This window comes from Gracilinanus agilis, chromosome 2 (assembly GCF_016433145.1).
Source record: "Gracilinanus agilis isolate LMUSP501 chromosome 2, AgileGrace, whole genome shotgun sequence".
Lineage (NCBI taxonomy): Eukaryota > Metazoa > Chordata > Mammalia > Didelphimorphia > Didelphidae > Gracilinanus > Gracilinanus agilis.
In genome coordinates, this window is record NC_058131.1 from 239,261,313 (window position 1) to 239,284,078 (window position 22,766).

At 40.9% G+C, this 22,766-nt stretch overlaps 2 protein-coding genes across 5 annotated transcripts in view; one reads left to right on the plus strand and one right to left on the minus strand.

Annotated features, from left to right (window-relative positions):
• The first annotated feature begins 679 nt into the window (after nt 1-679).
• On the plus strand, nt 680-17,270 carry LOC123237110 (BPTI/Kunitz domain-containing protein-like). Its single transcript, XM_044663787.1, is given in 5 exon segments — nt 680-752; nt 3,682-3,897; nt 14,122-14,310; nt 17,153-17,203; nt 17,206-17,270. Coding segments are annotated over 5 exon segments (594 nt in total).
• A 1,184-nt stretch (nt 17,271-18,454) lies between these two features.
• The window catches only part of PIGT (phosphatidylinositol glycan anchor biosynthesis class T), an 18,649-nt gene continuing 14,337 nt past the window's right edge, over nt 18,455-22,766 (minus strand). For all 4 annotated transcript variants that reach the window (XM_044661060.1, XM_044661063.1, XM_044661061.1 and 1 more), the window contains 2 exons: nt 20,705-20,788; nt 18,455-18,981 (listed from right to left, as the gene is read on the minus strand). In XM_044661060.1, the coding sequence (XP_044516995.1) occupies nt 18,729-18,981; nt 20,705-20,788 (337 nt within the window). In that variant the 3' untranslated portion in view covers nt 18,455-18,728. The remainder of the gene's footprint in view (nt 18,982-20,704; nt 20,789-22,766) is intronic.

Here is a 22,766-nt window from a genome sequence, read left to right on the forward strand (position 1 = left end):
CACACAGATAGGAGGTGTCTGAGGCCAGATTTGAACCTAGGACCTGGCTTTCAATCCACTGAGTCATCCAGCTGCTCCCTATTACTCCTTTTAACAAATGAAAAAACTAAGATACTAAGGAGGACAGTGGTTGATCTGATCAGTGGCCATCATGGCTAGATCTCAGTTCTCCTGACTCGCATTCTAATGGCTATGCCCAGTACATGCATCTACCTCTGCCTGTGCATGCCCCGTCTTAGAAGATACTTTCATGTCCCAAACCAAGGCTACTCAGATGCCCTTAAGGAGTGCCTTCCACACCCCAGAATCTAGGAGCTCCAGAAATGATGCCAGCTTATAGATAAGGCTGATACCTGGACAGCTCAGCAGATAATCTGGCTCTCAGGCTACTGAGGTTTGCCCAATCTATGCCCAGACCCTCCAGGCTACATGGACCAGGGGCCTGCCAGCTACCCCAAGGGTAGAAGCTGGGTCCCTCTTGCCAAAAATTCCTTGCCTGGAGGTGGGAGGTGGGGGACATTTCCTCCTCCAAATCATATGATGGGTATGACCAATCTCCCACTTATCTTGCCCCAGGATATAGTTCCTTACCCCCCTCTTTCCCCTACTTTAGTTGAGGATATAAAACCAACTCCAGGGCTTCAAAAACCCTGATCCAAGGTTTTCTCCCAGTGGCATCATGAAATTCATCGTTGTTGCCCTCTGCTTTGCCCTTGGACTGGCTGGCATAACCAGCTCAGAAAAACTTTTAGGTAAGTAGCAACTCTTCTTCAAGAGAAGAAATCAAGGCAGCAGCTGGGGGTATTAAAATTCTGCTCTTACCCTTTAAGTTAATATTATTTGAGAGAGTCAGTGTAGAACAATTCCATGTGAAGAACACTAGGCTGAAAGCAAGGAAAACTGGGTTCTCGTCTGACTTAATGGGCCATGAGTTCATAGATTAAGGACTGAAAGGGACCTTAGAGTTCATCTAAGCCAATATTTGGGCATCTTCTCTCTAAACCTCCATTTTTGCCTTTATAAAGGGAGGGAATAGGTCTAGATGGTCTCTTAGGTATATTCGAAGTATGGCATACTATATTCTAAGACCTTTCTCAGATCTGATAGATTGTAACTCTTAAAGAAAGTTTGTTGGTGCCATTTGCAGAAATCGAACCAGGGCTAGAAGAATAGATACTGGTCTTTGGAAGTTAATTGAGGACTATTGAGTGTTTTTTTGCCTGTCTCAAAACATAGCCTCCAACCCCTTGTCTCCATAACTAGAATACTAATAAAAGGGTTTGGAATCAGAGGATTTAAAGAGGTTTAAAGCAGGAAGGAACCTTAGAAATCACCTAGTCCAAAATCATTTCACAGATGAGGAAACTTAGATCTGCTCAGGGAAGGTTTTTCAAGGAATTGGGGTCTTCAAGTCATCATGACATCATAGAATCATACAATGTTAATGTCTCTCTCAACTCTAAAATCCTGTGATCATAGAGTTAGCAAGACCCTTAAGATACAGAACATTGATCAAGCAGGAGGGCGTATTAGATCATGAAGCATAGTCAAGAATGTGCATTAAGACATTCAAATGATATGTGTTAGGTCTGTCAGGATCATAAATTACCATCTTTTGTTTCCTAGTCTAATTGTCACCTATATGTACACCACCTGTATGTGTGAGTCCATTGGTAGAGGGAATCCCTAGTGGGGAAAACTCTACTACTAATATTGATTGACATTTATTCCATGCCTTAGCATTTTAGAGTTGCCTGAGACACTTATGCATCCATCCATCCATCTATCTATCTATCTATCTATCTATCTATCTATCTATCTATCTATCTGTCTGTCTGTCCATCTATCTATCTATCTATCTATCTATCTATCTATCTATCTATCTATCTATCTATCTATCTATCTATCTATCTATCTATTTATCTATCTATCTGTCTGTCTGTCTGTCTGTCTGTCTGTCTGTCCATATATCTATCTATCCATCCATCCATCTATCTATCTATCTGGCTGTCTGCCCATCTATCCATCTATCTATCTATCTATCTATCTATCTATCTATCTATCTATCTATCTGTTTTCTATCTATCTATCTATCTAGCTAGCTAGCTAGCTATCTGGCTATCCATCCATTTATCTATCTATCCATCCATCTATCTGTCTGTCTGTCCATATATCTATCTATCCATCTACTATCTATCTGTCTGGCTGTCTTCCCATCTATCTATCTATCTGTTTTTCTATCTATCTATCTATCTATCTATCTATCTATCTATCTATCTATCTATCTATCTATCTATCTATCTATCTATGTGTCTGTCAGTCTTTCTATCTGCCTATCTATATCTACCTATCTATCTAATCTATCTATTCCTCCCTCCATCCATCCTTCCATTTATCTATCCATCCCTCCATCTATGTATCCTATATATGTATAGGTGTGTGTATGGATGGATAGATATCAATTTTGATTCAATAAAAAATCTCTAAAGAGTACAAAAGTCTATTTGTTTTCTCAATCTGTGGCTTCGTTGCAAAAGGGAACTCTCACTTTGGAAACTCTCTCTACCAATGCAGTTCATCAACTATTCTACAACTTATATTTATAGTTTCCTGGGTAACTGATAGGTTAAACAACTTGTTCAAAATCACTGAGTTAGAGGTAGGATTTGAACTTATAGCTAATATCTTCCTGAGTTGGAGTCTGAAGTCATTAGTCCACATTGCCTTTTAACCTTAGCAAATGATTAAATTGAGAATAGAAATATCAAACTTTTCTTGTTGACTAATTTTTGGTGGACATTAGCAGTTGTTTTAAAGACATTATAAAGTTTGCATGATATAGATAAAGATCTTGTCTCAGAGCCAGCAGGGCTTTAAGAGACCATACTTTAAGAGATCATAAGTTTCAGTTGTTTAGTCATTTCAGTTGTGTCCAACTCTTCATGACTCCATTTGGAGTTTTCTTGGCAGAGTTACTAGAGTGTCATTCATTTTCCAGCTCATTTTATGAATGAAGAAACGGAGGTAAACATGATTAGATGCCTTGCCCAGGGTCACACAACTAGGAAGTGTCAGAGGCCAGATTCAAACTCAGGTCTTCCTGACTACAAGTCCAGTATCTGCTGTACCACCCTTCAGAGAAGATGCTACCCTGTATTGGTAGAGGGAGTTTCCTTCCCTCAAGTTCTCAAGATTGGTGAAATCCAAGCCCCAGGACTATCTCTATCCCTTAAGAGAATTAGCCAATTATTTAGACGGACACTCACCAGCTATTGATATACATTATAATATCCACCCACAGATCTGATCCCTAAAATCATCTCATCTAACACCGAATCACATCTGTAATGTCCCCAACAAATGGTCAGATGGCCTCTACTTGGTAACCCCCAGTGAAAAGGAATTCATTAAGGGGCAGCTGGGTAGCTCAGTGGATTAAGAGCCAGGCCTAGAGACCGGAGGTCCTCAGTTCAAATCTGGCCTCAGACACTTCCCAGCTGTGTGACCCTGGGCAAGTCACTTGACCCCCATTGCCCACCTTTACCACTCTTCCACCTAGGAGCCAATACACAGAAGTTAAGGGTTTAAAAAAAAAGAAAAGGAATTCATTAGCCATCACTGGGCACTGGCTGACTGATATATACACTTACCCTTCACCTTCTTCTTTCATCACCTCCACAGACCAAAACCCACTGAACATCCAGAAGAACCCAGTCCCATTGATTCTGCCTGTATGCCTGCTCCCACCTGAGAGGGGCAACTGCGATGCTCATAATCTTCGATACTTCTACAACTCAACCTCTCAACTCTGCGAGGCTTTCATCTACAGTGGCTGTAATGGCAATGGGAACAATTTCGACACAGTAGAATGCTGCTTGAAGACCTGCAGACCCAATTGTAAGTGACCCTTACCTAGATCCTCAATACCTCCCTGACACTGGAATAAGAATGGAATAAGAATAGAAAAGGTGATGGTGGGCACCTAGATGGCTCCGTGGAAAGAGAGCCAGACCTGGAGATGAGAAGTCTTGGGTTCAAATCTGGCTTCAGACACTCCTTAGTTTTGTGACCCTGAGCGAGTCACAACCCCCTATGCCTAGCCTTTATGGCTCTTCTGCCTACTACTGATAAGTTCTTAGATGGAAGGTAAGAGAAGAAAAGGAAGAAAGAAAGAAAGAAAGAAAGAAAGAAAGAAAGAAAGAAAGAAAGAAAGAAAGAAAGAAAGAAAGAAAGAAAGAAAGAAAGAAAGAAAGAAAAGAGGAAGGAAGGAAGGAAGGAAGGAAGGAAGGAAGGAAGGAAGGAAGGAAGGAAGGAAGGAAGGAAGGAAGAGAAGTGAAGGTGATGGTGATTCTCTTGTTGAAGATGATGGCAATATTGTTGGTCATGGAAGCAACTATGATGGCAGACGTCTGAGGGGGTTGGAATAGAAGTCTGGCTTTTGGTTTTAGCTCAGCCCTGGTGGGATGATTCACTGTGACTTCCATTACAGGAAACTGGAAAAATGATAATTGGAGACAATACTGACCATTCTGGGAGCAGCTAGACTGCCACATCACTTCCTTGACCAGCCTTCCTGACCTCTAGACCCTGGTGATGCTGTCCTGTTTCTCTCTCCCTCTCTCACTCCCTCTTCTGGTACAATAAAGGATTAACAGCACTTTGGGCTCTATGTTTCCATCTTTCACATCTGGAGGAGATCAACGCAGGCTTTGCTGCTCACTCCCACCTCGAAACCTCTGAACAAGAATAATTTACTGGAAATGCCCCCATAAAACCTGTCCCCTCCTTGGCCCAGGTGACTTACACCCAGGATGGCCTTGCAAAACCCATTTCCACCTCCAAGGTGAAAAGAAAGTAAGAAGAAATCTTGTATGCTCCTCCTGGCCCATATCCACCTGTGAGGTACAGGGACAAGGAGCAGCAACAACTAGAATGGCTCCAGCTTCTTCCTCTGTCCCCAACTGCAGGAACAGATCCATCCTGCCCAGGACCCTTCAGAGCAATACAGCAGGGTGGCTGGGCTGGTGGAAGGCAGAGAAGCTAAGGAACCTCAGAGTTAGTCAAGGGTAGGACCACCACAAGGGGATCCAGGGAAGAAAGCAATTAGAATCTTATGGAATTTTCTTCAGATTCTAGAATGTCAGAGTGAAAGATCTTCAAGATTATCTAGCCCAACTTCCCCATTTCACAGAATGGGAAAATGAATAATCTCTACATTCACATAGCCCTTTTAAAACATTTTTATACAATCATCAAATTTCACAGAATTGAGATCTAGAAGTCACCTCAGCAACCATCTAGTCCAACCTATTTACCAAAGAAATTCCATTAGAACAGCCTCAACAAGTGTTCAATCCTGCCAGGGCTTGAAGATCTACAAGAAGGTAGCCCATTCCACTTTTAAACAACTCGAATTGTTAGGAAGTTTTTTCCTGAAAGCAAATCTAAATTGCTCTCTTTGTAACTTTCACCCATTACTCCTGGTTCTGCCCTCTGGATCCAAGCAGAAAAAATCTAATCTCTTCTCTCTATGATAGTATCTCATATACTTGAAGATAGCTTCATGCCCATCTCCCATTCCCCAAAGTCTTTTCCAGACTAAACATCCTCATAGACTAAAGATACCTCACCATCCTAGTTGCCATCTCTTGACACTTGAGTTTATCAATGTCCTTTTTAAACCATGGTGCTCAGAGCTTTTTGAAAAAACAAATAAAATACTTAAAGTATTGGTTAATCTAATTAAAAAAGGAAATAAGAGAATCAAATTAATAATATCAAAAATGAAAAGGGTGATCTCACCTCGAATGAAGAGGAAATTAAGGCAATTATTAAGAGCTATTTTGACCAATTATATGACAATCTAGGTGAAATTGTTTAATATTTACAAACTATAAATTGCCTAGATTAACAAAAAAGAAATAGAATACTTGAATAATTCCATATAAAAAAAAGAAATTGGACAAGCCATTAAGGAACTCCCTAAGAAAAAAATCCCCAGGGCCAGATGAATTCACTAGTGAATTCTATCAAATATTTAAAGAACAACTAATCCCAATACTACACAAATTGTTTGAAAAATAAGCAGATTCTTATTCACAAATATGGCACTGATTCCCAAACCAGGAAGACCAAAAACAGAGAAAGAAAACTACAGACCAATCTCCTGTTATGTGCAGAAATGAGCAGCCATATTTCTGGGGGTGTAAGCTGGCAGTTAGTTGCCGCTTTAGAACACAGAACCTGGCAGAGCACCCAGGCCGTGTGCCAGGGTGTCAGTTAAGGACAGGGTATAAAAGGAGGTCTCCAAAACCCTGGGAATGTCACTTCTCTGACCTCACCTGAAGGGTTAGGGAGGAGAAGGGTTTTTTGGAGCCCAAGGGTGTTTTTTGGGAGATTCTGTTAGGCAGATAGGAATTATTCAATCATTAGCCAAATATCCAATACTTTCTTGGCATAGATAACATTTTACATACCAGCTAGTGAGAAAGCTACAACCAAGAACATCTGCAACTGACCCAGGGGCTACCCAGTCTCTGGGCTCAACAACAAGCTACAGAGTTAGCATTTGCCCTCAAGGCTGTCCCATCACTCTGCACCTAGAAATATCAACTTGTGCTCCAAGATTAATCAATATCAATAATTTAGGCAAGGTCATAGGGTTTCCTTCACCCACCTACCTTCCCTTTCCTTCCCACAGTTATTTACAAATAAATCCTGCTTAACCTTGAGCCTGAACAGTCTTGGAGCCTTGTTTACCTGCCCACAACCAACCTTAATAGTAGTCAGATCCATGTTACAGTTTAGTTGAGCAGGTCATCCAAGCCAGTTATCCATTTCCAACTTGAGGTTTTCAGGGAGTTTCAATCAGCTTCCTGGAAACATTTTTAACTGTCTTGGCTAGATTGGTTCCAAGCATTGGGCCTATAGCAGAGAACCTTGGGCTTAAAGGGGACCTGACCCAGCTGCTATGGGAGGATCATCCAACTCTCATGCAGCTTTAGTTTGGGTTTCCCTTCCCTTGATATTCCATCAACCACATCTGCTTAGGCCCCTTAGCTGCTCTTATACCATCCGCATTATACCTGCATTACGCTCCTTAATGAACACAGATGCAAAAATCTTAAATAAAATACCAGCAAAGAGACTACAGCAAGTTATCACAAAGATTATTCACTATGACCAGGTGGGATTTATACCAGAAATGCAAGGCTGGTTCAATATTAGGAAAACCATCTGCATAACTGACCATATCAACAACCAAACAGAAATCGCATGATTATCTAAATAGATGCAGAAAATCATTTGACAAAATACAACACTCATTCCTATTGAAAACACTAGAAACTTCAGGAATAAAAGGCCCTTTCCTCAAAATAATAAGCAGTATTTGTTTGAAACCATCAGCAAGTATCATCTGCAGTGGGGATAAGTTAGAAGTCTCAGTAAGATCAGGAGTGAAGCAAGGATGTCCATTATCGCCTCTATTATTTAATATTGTACTAGAAGTGCTAGCAGTAGCAATTAGAGAAGAAAAAGAAACTGAAGGGATTAAAGTAGGCAATGAGGAAACTAAACAATCACTCTTTGTAGGTGATATGATGGTATACTTAAAGAATCCTAGAAATTAAACTAAAATTCTAGTGGAAATAATTAATAACTACAGCAAAATTGCAGGATACAAAATAAACTCATATAAATCATCAGCATTTCTATATATTTCCAACAAAACTCAGCAGCAAGAGTTAGAAAGTCCATTTAAATTCACTTTAGACAATATAAAATATTTGGGAATCTATTTGCCAAGACAAATTCAGGAATTATATGAACACAACTACAAAACACTTTTCCCACAAATAAAACTAGATCTAAACAATTAGAAAAACATTAATTGCTCATGGGGAGGATGAACTAACATAATAAAAATGACAATCCTACCTAAATTAATTTACTTATTCAGTGCCATACCTATTAAACTACCAAAAAACTTTTTTATAGAATTAGAAAAAATTATAAAAAGGTTCACCTGGAAGAACAAGAGATCAAGAATCTCAAGGGTACTAATTTAAAAAAATGTGAAGGATGGTGGCCGAACAGTACCAGATCTTAAACTGTACTATAAAGCAGTGATCAGCAAAACAATATGGTACTGGCTAAGAGATAGAAGAGTGGATCAATAGAATAGATTTGGGGTAAATGACCTCAGCAAGCTAATGTTCGATAAACCCAAAGATCCCAGCTTTGGGGACAAAAACTACTGGGAAAATTGGAAAACAGAATGGGAAAAATTAGGTTTAGATCAACATCTCACACCCAATACCAAGATAAATTCAAAATGGAAAATGACTTAAACAAAAAGAGGGAAATTATAAGTAAATTAGGTGAGCATAGAATAGTATACCTGTCAGATCTATGGGAAAGAGAAGAATTTAAGACCAATCAAGAGACAGAGAACATTCTAAGATATAAAATGAATGATTTTGATTATATTAAATAAAAATGGTTTTGTACAAACAAAACCAAAGCAATCAAAATTAGAAGGGAAGCAACAAACTGGGAAAAAATTTTATAACAACATCCTCTGACAAAGGTTTAATTTCCCAAATATATAATGAACTAAGTCAGATTTACAAGAAGTCAAGTCATTCTCCAATTGACAAATGATCAAGGGATATGGACAGGCAGTTTTCAGAAGAAGAAATCAAAACTATCAATAATCACATGGAAGTGTTCTAAATCCCTCTTCATTAGAGAAATGCAAATCAAAACAACTCTGAGGTACCACCTCACACCTAGCATATTAGCCAATACGACAATAAAGGAAAATAATAAATGTTGGAGGGGATGTGGCAAAATTGGGACCCTAATGCATTGCTGGTGAAGTTGTGAATTGATTTAACCATTCTGGAAGGGAATTTGGAATTATGCCCAAAGGGCTTTAAAAGACTTACATGCCCTTTAATCCAGCAATATCACTATTAGGTTTGTGATAAGAGATAAAAAAAAAAGAGATAAAAAAAATTTGTACAAAAAATATTTATAGCCCTGCTCTTCATGGTGGTAAAAAAAATTTTTAGAAAATGAAGGGGTGTCCCTTGATTGGAGAATGACTAACAAATTGTGGTATCTGATGATAGTGGAATACTATTCTGTTGTAAGGAATGATGAACTGCCTAATTTCTATAAGAACTGGAAAGGCTTATATGAACAAAGATGAAGAGACTGAAACATTGTGGGATGATCATATGTAATCAACTTTGCTACTAATAGCAATGCAATGATCCATGACAATCCCGAGGCATGTATGAGAAAGAATGTTATCCACCTCTAGAGAAAGAACTGTGGGAGTAGAAATGCAGAAGAAAAACATGTGATCTATCGCTTGTTTATATGGGTATATGATTTGTAGTTTTGACTTTAAAAGATTACTTCATTACAAATATGAATAATAATTGCTTGTCAGCTCTGGGAGGGGGAATGGCAGAGGGGAGAGAGAGAAAACATGGATCACGTAACCATGGAAAAATACTTTTAAAAAATAAAATAATAAAATAAAGTATGGTGCTCAGAACTAAAAAGAGTACTCCAGGTGAAGCCTCATAGTGGCAGTAGCTCACAGTGGGATCATCACCTCCCTATTTCAGGAGGCTAGCCCCTCTTTTTTTTTTAAACCCTTACCTTCCCTAAGCATTGGTTCCAAGGCAGAAGAGCCATGAGGGGCTAGACAATGGGGGTTAAGTGACTTGCCCAGGGTCACACAGCTAAGAAGTGTCTGAGGCCAAATTTGAACCCAGGACCTCCCATCTCTGGGACTGGCTCGCAATCCACTCTTAATGAGGTCCATGATCTCACTGACTTTTTTGACCATCACATCTTATTGCTGACTCACAGTGAGTTTGCCTAGATCTTTTTCAGAATAAGTGCCATCTATCCTTAACTCCTGCATCTCCTAGGAAGTGGATGATTCTGTAGTCAAGCATAAGACTTTACATGTACCCCTTTCTGAAGTCAGCCCATGTGTTTATTATTCCTTCCAACTCTGTCATCTGCAAATTTGATGAGTGTATCATCTACAATTTTATGCAATCTTTTATTTTACTTGAGCCTTGGCAAATTAAACTAGAGCACTAGATTTGGAGTTAGAAAAAGACATCCTAGCTCTGCCCCTCATGTATGACCTTGAACAAATTATTTCACTTCTCTGGACCTCTGTTTCCTCATCAATAAAATTAGGGGAATGGTCTACATCATCTGTAAGGCCTCTTAGACCTCATAGATCTCCCTATAAGCCTAGGAATTTACTTCACCTCTCAGATGTTCACTCAATTCCCTCATCTGTAAAATGGAAATAATTCCTCCCTGAGTTGCTAGGAAGAAAACATTTTGCAAATACAAATCAATTTAGAAATGGGAAATATTATTATTCTTTAAATTAACTTCATGCTCTAAATCCTATGATCTATTATTGTTGACCTGAGCCTTGAAGACTGAAATTTGATGAAAAGGATGAGTGGATGTGAAAACCAGAGGTAGAAAAAATGGAAGGAATGTTCTGGGAAAAAATCAACTAACATTTATTAGCATCTTCTATGTGAAAAACATTAGAGAGACAAAAACAAAAAGGAAACAAATTTCTTTCTCCAACTTACATTCTGTCAGGGAAACACAATATTATAGCACCACCTTTGTCACCACTCCATTTCCCAAAAGGCAATGCCTCCTCCTTCTCCTAGAACTCTGGAGGGTTAGTGGGTCAAGAAAAGAGCAGGAGAGAGGGAACAAGTATTTATGTAGTTCCTGCTATGTGCCAAGTTCTTTTTACAATTATCTCATTTGATCCTCACCACAACACTTTGAGGTAGATGCTATTATTATCTCTATTTTACAGTTGAGGAAACTGAGGCAAACATAATTTTTTTTCAAGTGACTTGAATAGAGTATTATAAGATAGGCCTGATGATTTTGAGACCACCATGTTACTCCCCAATTGATGGACATCTCCTCAATTTCCAGTTCTTTGCCACCACAAAAAGAGCTGCTATAAGTATTTTTGAACTTCTAGTTTTTCTTTCTTTTCTTTTTTTTTTAAATCTCTTTGGGATAAGACCTAGTAGTTGTATTGCTAGGTCATTTGGAATGTACACGTTGATAGTCCTTTGGGCATTGTTCCAAATTCCTCTCCAAGAGAATGGTTGGATCAGTTCACCATAGTTTTAATTATTTTTATATGACTATAGATAGCTCTGATTACTTTATTACTATATTATTTTATTTGGAAACTGCCTGTTCATATCCTTTGACCATCTATGAATTGAGGAATGGCTTGTATTCTTATAAATTTGACCCAGTTCTCTATATGTTTGAGAGATGAACCTTTATCAGAGAATTAAGTCACTTCTTTTCTCCAAGATTGTTTCCCCAACTGTAAAATGCTAGCGCTGAACTAAACTATCATCATCAGTCTATATTTTTATATTGTGAGGTTTCTTTTGGCTCTGACCATCAATTTCCTAAGCCCCCTTCCAGCTCTTCCATTCCAACACTCTATTGCCCTTCTCTACTCATTCTCCTGGTGCCATCCTCCCCTGGTCTTGAAAATATGGGCAACATTTATGACCAAGAATGCAAAAGGGTTTTAAGTGGCTGTTGAATCATCCATGACCAAGGTTTTAGCCCCAGGGAAGGAATTCAGACAGTCTCCAAGCCTATGGCAGCAGGTGTGTGGGATCTTTAGAACTTCCTGGACATGGAACCCACATACACTCTCAGTAGTACCTTCTTATGGGACAGGAAACTGGAGGTGTGGACACAGAGTGCTAGGAACTCTTGGTCCTGCCCCCACCAGTCACATTCTCTTCTTGTCCTCATATTAGAGCCCCAGAAGTGGTATAGTGTGGGTGGAGAGGAGAGGGGTAAAGGTACCCACCCTGTGTTCAATTACACTCAGTCTCTGCCCAAAGCACCATGAAGCTCATCAGCCTTCTCTCATTCTTTGTGCTCAGTGGCCCCTGCTTGCCTCTAAAAGGTAAGTCAGAAAATGTGGCAGGGGGGAGGGCAGAAACATACTAAGTACCCAATCTCCTTTATGAAGTGAAGGCATTATAAAATCAGGCCTGATGGCCTTATGACCACCATGTCAATCTCCAATTAATGGGCATGCCCTCAATTTCCACTTCTTTGCCACCATAAAAAGATGTTCTATAAATATTTTTTGTACATATAGATCCTTTTTATTCCTTCCTCCCTCCCTCCCTCCCTCCCTTTCTTTCTTTCTTCCTTCTTTTTCTTTCTTTTCTTTCTTCCTTCCTTCCTTCCTTTCTCTTTCTTTCTTTCTTTTCTTTCTTTCTTCCTTTTTCTTTCCTTCCTTCCTTCCTTCCTTCCTTCCTTCCTTCCTTCCTTCCTTCCTTCCTTCCTTCCTTCCTTTTCCTTTTTAATCTCTTTGGGATATAGACCAAATAGTTGTATTGCTGAGTCAGATGGTATATACAGTTGATAGGTGATACCTTCTTTTCCCTATGCCATTAACTGATGGTACAGTTACTTTCTACTTTATCTAACTTTGGAGAGTGAGAAGAGAAAGAGGGGACTGGACAAAGAATAAGATAGAAATTAATAAACTGTATGTTTATTAATGTAATGTAAACTGAATAAGATACCAATTAAGATTCTTAGAGTATATATATAATGTTTGAAGCAGATGAGATCATAGAAGTTAGACTTCAAAACAGAAAGTAGCCTTGGAAGCCATCAATCAAAATCTTCATTTATAGATTGTTAAATTCTGTTGAAAGTGATTTGCTTTGTGTCACTCAAGAAGCCTTTGGTGGAGCTCGTACTAGAGCCTGAACCTCCTGATTCCAGCCCAGTGTTATTCACTCTGCACAAAGCTACCATCCCTATGCTGGAGGCCCCAACTGAAGATCTGTTCTCCTTACTCCTTAAGTATAGAAAAGCCCCTCTTGACTCAAATAGGACCAGTGTGAACCTAAAATCTAAATATCTCATTACCATGATGCAATTACTAAGCTGTCAGCCCAAGATAATATCTTGTCCTCTGCCACAGTTCCTCATTGGCAAAATGGGAATTATAACATTTATATGCCCCAAATAGATGTGTTGTGAAGGTAGTACCTGAGGTACCCCCCTCTCACACATGGTGAGCCCAGAATAGCCACCAATTTTCAAAGTGCTCTGTGAGTACGCTTCTATTTTTTTAAGTAGCTCATGAAAAATTTACATGGACATTTTTTATTAAAATAAAATTTTAAATAATTACTAATTTATTCAAATTAATTATAAAAATATAAAATAAATATAAAAATGATAAAATTTCTAATAAAAATAATTAAATAAAATTAATAGCTCATGAACCCCTACCAATGTGTTTTCTTTTTTCTCTAGTCATCCAGAGAGTCTAACAAATGAATTTAATGAAATAACATAAGAAAAATCTCAATATAACATTTTCCCAAGTAAACATGGGTCATGCCCCCCCAAAAAAATATACACACCATTAGTAAAGAAAATGAGAATGCCTAAGGATCAACAAGTGAGAAGCACACATTTATGAAACATGTGGCCAGGAGCAAAGGGGACAAGTCATATCTCTGACATTGTTGGGCCGTCAGTCTTCTGGCAGTGTCATTATATGGCTGACACTGTTGTCCCTAAAGGATGTGGCATCTCAACTGCTGGTAAATCCTGGGCACAGTTCTCAGCTTCCTGCCACCAGCTTCTGGACCTCTTCTCTTCAGGGCCAAGAGCTCTCCAGATGATGGGCTAGAGCATAGTGACCAGAAACTCTCCCTAATATCAATCAATAAACATTTTAAAATGCCTATTAGATGCCAGGCACTGTACTAAGTACTGGATAATATTGTGAAGAGAGTCTCATAGCTTTTTAATCATAGCTACCACCTTGAGGTAATAAGAGCCAGGCAAAGTACTCCCAGGCTACAAAACTTTCTCCAACTCTGTGCCTGGGCAGAGATGACAGCCTTCTTGCTTTGATCATGTACCAAAACCCAAATGATTTTGTGCTGTGCATTTGGTTGTGAAAATGTAGGATGGAGTTGTAATGATCATTTTTGCCTTCTCCCCAACTTCCCCCTTCCCTCCAAGGTATCTCCAGCTACTGCAAATTGCCTGTGAATATAGGTTCATGCAATAGCAAGTGCCAAGAGGCTAAAATCCGATTCTTCTACAACTCAACTGCAGGGTCTTGTGAGCCTTTTAATTACAAAGGCTGCAAAGGCAACAGAAACAACTTTCTCACATGGAAAATGTGTCAGGACAACTGCAAAGGATCAAGTGAGTCTGCTTTTTCCCATGCACTGAGGGCAAATGTTTTGGGCCTAGGATTTCATAGCTTCTCAGAACTTAGGGATGCCCTAATGGATCAAACAGGCTCAGGGAATTGGAGCAATTTGCTCTTCTAATAGCTCCTCATACCCATACTCCTCTCCCTGGTTCCCATCACCATTTATCCCCAGCCCAAATCAAAATTAGGGAGTCTTTCTCTTCCCTCCTATTTCCAACCCTTCTCTAGGGCATTTTGTAAAGCTGAAAGAACCCTGAGCCATCTCAAAAAATTTTAATAGCTCTTGAGTCTCCATCAATGTGTTTACTTTTCTGTCTAGCCACCCAGAGAATATGACTAACAAAGGGTAAATTTAATAAAAATGACCTAAGAAAAATCCCAATATAACATTCTCCCAAATAAGTATGGGTCACACTCCCCCCACAAAATATACACACCATTAGTAAAGAGAATGAGAATGCCTAGGGATCACAGGTGAGGGGCACACATTTTTTCAGAAAAGGAGAGTGGGATCCAGAAAAAAAATATGTCCAAAGCTCCACAGCAAATGAAAGTGGCAAATCCTAGTTCTCCTGATTTCTAGGACAATGCCACCTCTACTATGCCAGGTTGCCTCAGTTGTTCAGGGAGTGATGATGGGATAAAGGAATTCTATCACTTCTTTTACTCTGTTTCCTCATTTATAAAATGAAAATCATAATCTTTATACTACATATGTTAGAATTTTTCTGAAAATGTTTTATAAACCTTAAAACATTATAGAAATGAGATGTTAATTAAGAATGAATAAATAGTGGGCAACTTGGTGGTCAGTGGATTGAGAGTCAGGCATTAAGATGGGAGGTCCTGGGCTCCAATGTGGCCTCGGACATTTCTTAGCTGGGTGACTCTGAGCAAGCCACTTAATCCCCATTATCTATCCTTTACCACTCTTGCCTTAGCAGCAATATTGAGTATTGATTCCAAGATGGAAGGTAGGAGTTTAAAAACAGAGAGAATGAATAAATGAAAAAGAATTTCTTTAGCACTTACCAGGTTCTGTGTATACAGATACAAAAGTGAGGCAGTCCCTGTCTTCAAGGAGCTTATATTCTATTTTCTTTAACTCTTACCTTCTGTCTTAGAATTGATACTAAATATGGGTTCCAAGACAGAAGAGCAGTAAGGGCTAGGTAATGAGAATCAAGTGACTTGCTCAGGGTCACCCAGCTAGAAGTGTCTGAGGCTCCAGGACCTCCTGTCTCTAGGCCTGGCTGTAATCCACTGAGCCACCTACCTGCCCCCAAGGAGCTTATATTCTAAAAAAAAGGAAAATCCTATATTGGGTTAAAGAATCCTCAACAACTTGACTGAGACTTGCTTATAAAACTATATTACTGAAGGCAGCTAGGTGGACACTTCCTAGCATTTATTAAACACCTACTGTGCTCTCACGGAGGTCAGTCTCCTAGGGGAGACAACATGAGAAATGTCAGTTGGATTGATCACTTATTTAAAAGTTCCTTCCTGGGTTTCCTCCATCATCCCTCCATATCAGTGTTCCTCCAGTCTGCTGGAAAGCAAGAGCAAGGTGTATGGCCAATTCCCAGAGGAGAAGAAATAATCCTGGATTCAGAATGCAAACAAAGCCCTGGGCATGATTAGTTTATCACCAATTTCTTGTCCCACCTTGAATGTGTCACTTTTCCTATAAAATTAGACTCAATAATGGCTAAGACCCCTTCTAGCTCTACAATTCTAGGACCTGCTCACAATGTTGATCCATGAGGTTTCTTTTGATCCCTCAAAAAGGGCCAAAAGAGGGGAGAAATCCTCGTGCCGTGGGAGAGGAAGCTCTGGGGAAAGCTTTCCAGGCTCTGAGTCCATGAAGTCTCACTCCCAAAACAGCCTCCTCCAAGCCACAGCCCTGGAGTGCACCTTTTATACACATCCCTGGTTACTATGGGCAGCACCACCATCTTCCCAAACCCTCAGGCTCACAATCTAGCTGCCATCCTGGCCAGCTCCCCTCGCTTCCCCTTACCCCCTACTCCCCCACCCCATTTCCAAAGCCATTACCAAGGTCTGTCAGTTTCACCTTTGCATCATCCCTCTCCAGACACTATTGCCACTCTGGTGCAAGCTTTCATCACCTCACACCTAGTTACTGCAATGGCCTGCCTCCAGTCTCCTAATTCCAATGCAATCCCCATTTGGCCTCCAAAGTGATTTTCCTAAAAGCACAGGCCTGACCACCTCATCTCTATATTTATAATCTGCCATCAGTGGCTCCCTATTACCTCCACAATCAAATAAAAAATCTTGTTCATTGTTCAAAGCCCTTCATAACCTAGTCCCTTCCCTCCCCTCCCACTACCCACTCCATTCACGTCCTTAGTGTTCTTACACCTTATGATCTTCCATGTACTATTCAGTCCAGAGATGCTGTGGCCTCCTGGCTGTTGAAAGAACAAAATACTCCATCCCTCAACTTCTGGCATTCTCTCTTGCTGTCCTCTATGTGAGGAACATTTGCCCTCCTCAACTTCATCTTCTGGCTTCCTTTAAGGCTTAACTTCAACTACCCCCTACAAGAAGCCTTCCTAAATCCTTCATAATTCTAGTGCCTTCCCTGTTATTTCCTATTTATTCAGCAAAGAATTCTATAGACATCCAGAAATTTGCTTGTTGTCTCCCCATTAAACTGTGAGCTCCACAAGGACAGGAACTGTCTTTTGTGTCTTTGTATTCCCAGAACTTAGCATAGTGCCTGGCACACAGTGGGAGTTTAATAAATGCTTATCAACTGAGTGAAAATATTCCCTCTCACTTCAATTCCTCCCTTCTCCTCAGAAACCTACAATTTGTGTGGACTATCCCCTGAAAGAGGGCCCTGCAAAGCTAAGATCACCAGATATTTTTATGACTCAAGATTGAAGAACTGCATACCTTTTACGTATGGTGGCTGTAAAGGCAACAGAAACAACTTTGAAAAGAAGATGTCTTGCTTGAGGGTGTGCAAATACCGTCGCACCAACAGTTAGTGAGGGGGATAATGATGAGAGTGATAGTGCTGGTGAAAAGGCTAGCAGAAACATGGCAAGACATTTTGTCTAACACTCCTAATCCATCACTGAGCCAATGGGGACTTAAGATACTCTGAGTAATAGCTAGCGCCATGGAGGGACAAGTAGGACTTATTTCTCTATCCCATTAAGGGGCAGGATTATAAAACGTACTGACTGAGGGGCAGATTACTGGTCCAGCAGTGAATGTTAGGGTGCTCAGGAAGGGGTCCAGTGATATCTTCAACCTGGGCCACAGTGTACAAGGTGGGAATCTCCATTGCAGAGACCAAGGCAAAAATATAAACCAGGGAGCAAGTAGCATATAATATAAACCAGTGGCACAGTAGAAGGCAGAGACGTCACAGCCCTGACATCACCATGGAGGTTCCCACCTCCCCAAACTGGCATTAATAAAGTACTTCTAGCAACTTCAACAAAGAAGCTATTACACTTGGAACCTCATTCTCCAAGGAGGTGGGCTGCAAACACTGCTGTCTTCTCCTACTCCTTCCCCTCTGAAGACAGTAAAACTGTCTCCTTCTGGAGAAGCCCAGAGACAAGCAGTATGCAGTAAGGGAAAGGGCTCTAGTTGAAGGCAGGGAGCTAGAATTCTAGTCCCTGCTAGGTCACTAACACTCTAGGATCTCAGCCCAAGTCCTTAATTAGTCAATTCCTCCTCTACAAAATGAGGGACTAGAGACTTTCTAGTATTACTTAAAGCCCTAAAATTCTATGATTTATGATTGCTAATCCTTTGTTCAAATCTAAGTGAAGAAAATGACACTGACTGTGGTCTCTTCAGTTATTGTTAATCCTGCACGGGGCTCTACTATATTTTCAGTTATTGTTAATCCTGCACGGGGCTCTACTGTATTTAAGTGAGATCCCAACCCCCAATTCTAAAAACCTGGCACTTAAGAAACAAGAAGGGACCTCAGAGATCACCTAGTCCAACCCCCTTTCTCACAGAGTTGAAACCCAGAGGGGGGGAAATGACTAGACCATAGTCCAACTACAGCCATGCCTAGCAAAAAGCCATGCTTCCCACGAAGGCACCATTGGCCCCAGAAACAAGATCACGCTGAACTAGGTTGGCAGCCACACTTTATTCCACATCAGCTGCTCAGCAGCAAACAGGCTCCACCCACCTCATATGATCAGGAGAGCCCAGTCCTGTTCCTCACACTATTCCTTTGACCAATCCTGGGGACACCTGGGCCTTCCTGTGACTCTAGACTCCTAATGGGTTAAGCAGGTGATGGAGAGAGTCAGAGATCACCAAATAAGGGTCTGAGAGATCAGGAAGGCTCTGATCTATGGAAGAGGGTAACATCTTGACCAAGCAAGAAGGGCAGGACGAGTCACAGAGGAGGAACGCCTCTGATTCGGCGGATAATGTTGGCCAACCACCTGACAAGCCTACTCCGCTTGGGCTCCTCCAGGTGGAAAGTTCGGGTCAGAAGATTGTAAAAGGAGCCATAACAGACAGCCACGACGGTGCAGGTGAGGCAGATGACGTTGTAGGGCATGCTAAAGTCTGGCGTAGGCAGGTTCACCAGCAGCGGCTCAGTGTATAATCGCACAAAATGACTGGAGCTATCAGAGATGGGAAACCTGCCAGAGAAGGAAACAAAGAGGAAGGAGTCTAGTTAGCATGAGAGCTCAGAACACTAGTCTGCACTCCTTTCCTCAGCTTCATACTAATAAGAGCATGCTCTGTGAAACTTTCAATTTGTAAAATGCTTTGCTCACAACTTCATCTTACCACCAGGTACCACAATCTTCACTTTACAGATCAGGAAACATGCTTGCTCAGCTAAGGAAGGGCCAAAGGAGAGGCATGAGTACAGCTCTCCTGATCTCAAAGGTCAGGGATCTCTGAACCATCCTACCCACTCATTGCCATCCAAAGCCTGGCAAAATGACTTTGGTCAGTGAAGAACTATGTGGAAAAAAACATGATTTTAAAAAAACTGTTACCTTCTTAGAGTTAATACAAGTTCTAAGGCAGAAGATTGGTAAGGGCTAAGCAAGGGGGGGTTAAGTGACTTGCCCAGGGTCACATAGCTAGGAAGTATCTGAGGCCAAATCTGAATTCAAGGCTTCCTGTCTCCAAGATTGGCTTTCAACCCTGAGTCAACTAGTTGCCCTGAAAACCATCACTTTAATGAGCCCCAAATGCTTTTACTATTGTATGGACCACTCTAACCAACAACCTCATGATTTCCAAGAAGTCATAAACCAAAAAGCACTTGCAAGCACTTGTGAAAAATTCCATAACTGGAGTCTGTGCTTTGGTCCTGAGGGAGGTGCTGACCTTGGGGAATTCGACATACTACAAATGTGACATGAGACAAATGGCAAAGCTCCATGGGGCAGTGCCAAGAGCTCTGGCCCAAGACTCCAGGCTCAGTATGGAATATCAGCTTTGTCAATTAATAGTTTTTCTGGGCCCCCGGTTTCCTCAGCTGTAAAAAAGAGGAGTCTGGACTACGTGGTCTCTCAGGTTTCTCCAAACTCTCAAATGCCATGATCTCACAGACCCTTTCAGCTCCAATATTCAATGTAATTCAATTCAACAAATTTTATTAATAAGCACCGCTGAAAAGCACTGGGCTAGATGCTAGATAGCCTATGTTCTGGAAGTCCCATCCAGGCCCAACATCATATGTTCTCTTTTCTAAGTTCTCTTCAGCTCCAATATCCTATGAGTCTCTGATGATAAAATAACTGAAATATTTGTAACAATTAATGAGTTGCAAAGTATTGCAGGTACAAATCTTATCTGATCTAATGAGATTACATTAGACTAATCACTTCTAAGGTCCTTTCTTGCTCTGATTCTATGTCTCTATGTACCTAACAATAATCCTATCAGGGAAATAGTCCAAACAAAATCCTTCCCATTTTAGAGATGAATTGCTAGGTCAGATGGCCTGTAAAAGGCAGGGCCAACACCTGAACCAGGGCTTCCAATTCTAAATCTACAAGGTACCATATGGGTCCAATCAAGATTTCAGCAGCTCTACTTTGGGCCTGTTGTGGTTGGGGTTCAGTATCTGACCCAAGCCCTTTCCCAAAGCACCCCAAACCCTTGCTGCTGCCACTTATTTCATCTGCTCCAACAGCAGAATTTTATAAGGTTACACCAAGGTTTGTGCCTCCAAAGGATTCCAGTTAAGGGCCAAGGGAGCTACACATACACATGCTGAGCAGAAACATGATCTCAAATATAGGCTCAAGTAATCTAGATACCACATTCTCAGGAAGCAGAAACATACTAAGGGAAGGAGTCAGGACAGAGCTGCCTCCCCCAGGGGATAGTTTTGTCACTCACATTGTGCTGAAAAGCGGGCTGTCTTCCCAGTTGGCTGGTTTGGTTCCCACCAAGTTGGGCACCAGGGCGCTCAGGACAGATGGGCTGCATAGAAACAAACAAAACATGGCTAACCTATTATTACCTTTTGGGGCAAGCTTCAAAGAGACAAAGTCTGGAGTAAAGCTCAAGAAAGAAGACATGAATAGAAAACAAACGGTTTGTTTTTTTTTTCCGGGTTAAGATGGTGGCAGATTAAGAAGCAGCTCTTAACCTCTCCTGACCGAAACACACAAAACTCCTCAAGGGGACATAAAAACAAGTCCAGACGAACGGAGGAACCCCACAACAGGGCACAGCGTGGAAGGTACGTGGAATCGAGGTATCTCCATGCTATAAAGGGGTGAAACAGCTCTCACTAAATTGCGAGCTGAGCAACCACCCCACCCCCACCCCCTCCACACACAACACCTATAGCGCCAAAGCCAGCTAAAAAGAAATAGAGCAAGTTTGGGGCACCCATCGAGTCATTGGCAGCTCCGGGGCCTGTTCCTGAGAGCAGCAAGATTTAGGACCCCAAAAAGCTAAAAAAAACACACAAACCTGAGCGCGGGAGCAGAACACAGGCTCAGAGCGCAGGCGTGGGTGGAGGCAGACACAGCCGCGAGCTAAGGCTCTGAAACCCTGAGTGGGGAACCAGTGCAGACAGGTATACGACTGTGGAAGCAGCGCCCTGAGACTTGTAAAGAAACCTCTGGTAGAGGATCAAGCAAGGGGGTCCACCAGGGGGCTTGACCTTAGAAAAAACCAGAACTCAGACCTCAGGAGCCAATAGACCGCGGACAGAGCCTGAGCGCGAGGATAAACCTGAGAAGCTGCTGGGCTAACGATGGCTACCCAGTCTCAGGAAGTTCAGAAGAGAAAGATTAACAACAAGAAAAAGAAGTCTTTAACACTCGACAACTTTTACACAGAGAAAATCCAGACAACCGAGCAAACAGAGGAGGAGAACAAACAAGCATCCGGACCCTCCTCAAATAAGGAAAACTCCTCACAAGCTATGGAAGAGTTCAAAACTGAGATTTTGAGGAAAATGGAAGAGATCTGGCAAGAAAATAACAGTTTAAAAGGTAGAATCTTGCAACTGGAAAGTGAGGCTCACAAACCAAATGAACTGATAAGCAAATTGAACACAAGAAATGACCAGATTGAAAAGGAATACCAGAAGATTATGGCCGAAAACCAGAAGATTATAGCCGAAAACCAATCCCTAAAGGCTAGAATTGAGCAATTAGAAGCTAACGATCTCTCAAGACAACAAGAACAAATAAAACAAAGTCAAAAGACTGAAAAAATAGAAGGAAACATGAAATATATCAATGAGAGAGTGACAGACCAAGAAAACCGGTCTAGAAGAGACAATTTGAGAATAATTGGTCTTCCAGAAAAACCAGAAATTAATAGAAACCTGGACTCCATACTAACAGAAATAATTCAGCAAAATTGCCCTGAAGTCCTACAACAAGAGGGCAATATAGACATTGAAAGGATTCATAGAACACCTGTGACATTCGATCCAGAAAAGAAAACACCCAGAAATGTAACTGCCAAATTCAAGAGTTTCCAAGCAAAAGAAAAAATCTTACAAGAAGTCAGAAAGAAACAATTCAAATATCAAGGAGCACCAATCAGGATCACACAGGATCTGGCAGCCTCCACGCTAAAAGATCGCAAGGCTTGGAATACGATATTCAGAAAGGCAAGAGAGCTGGGCCTGCAACCACGGATCAACTACCCATCAAAATTGACTATATATTTCCAGGGGAAAGTATGGGCATTCAACAAAATTGAAGAATTCCAGGTACTTGCACAGAAAAGACCAGGGCTAAATGGAAAGTTTGACATCGAACCACAAAAATCGAGAGAAACCTGAAAAGGTAAATAAGATACAGAGGGGAAAGAAAGAAAACTTATAATTTTTAAATTTGCCTTTTTAAGGGCCTCAGTGAGATCTAATTATCTGTATTCCTATGTAGAGAAATGTTATGTATAATTCTCTGTAGTGAACTCTATTCACTATTAT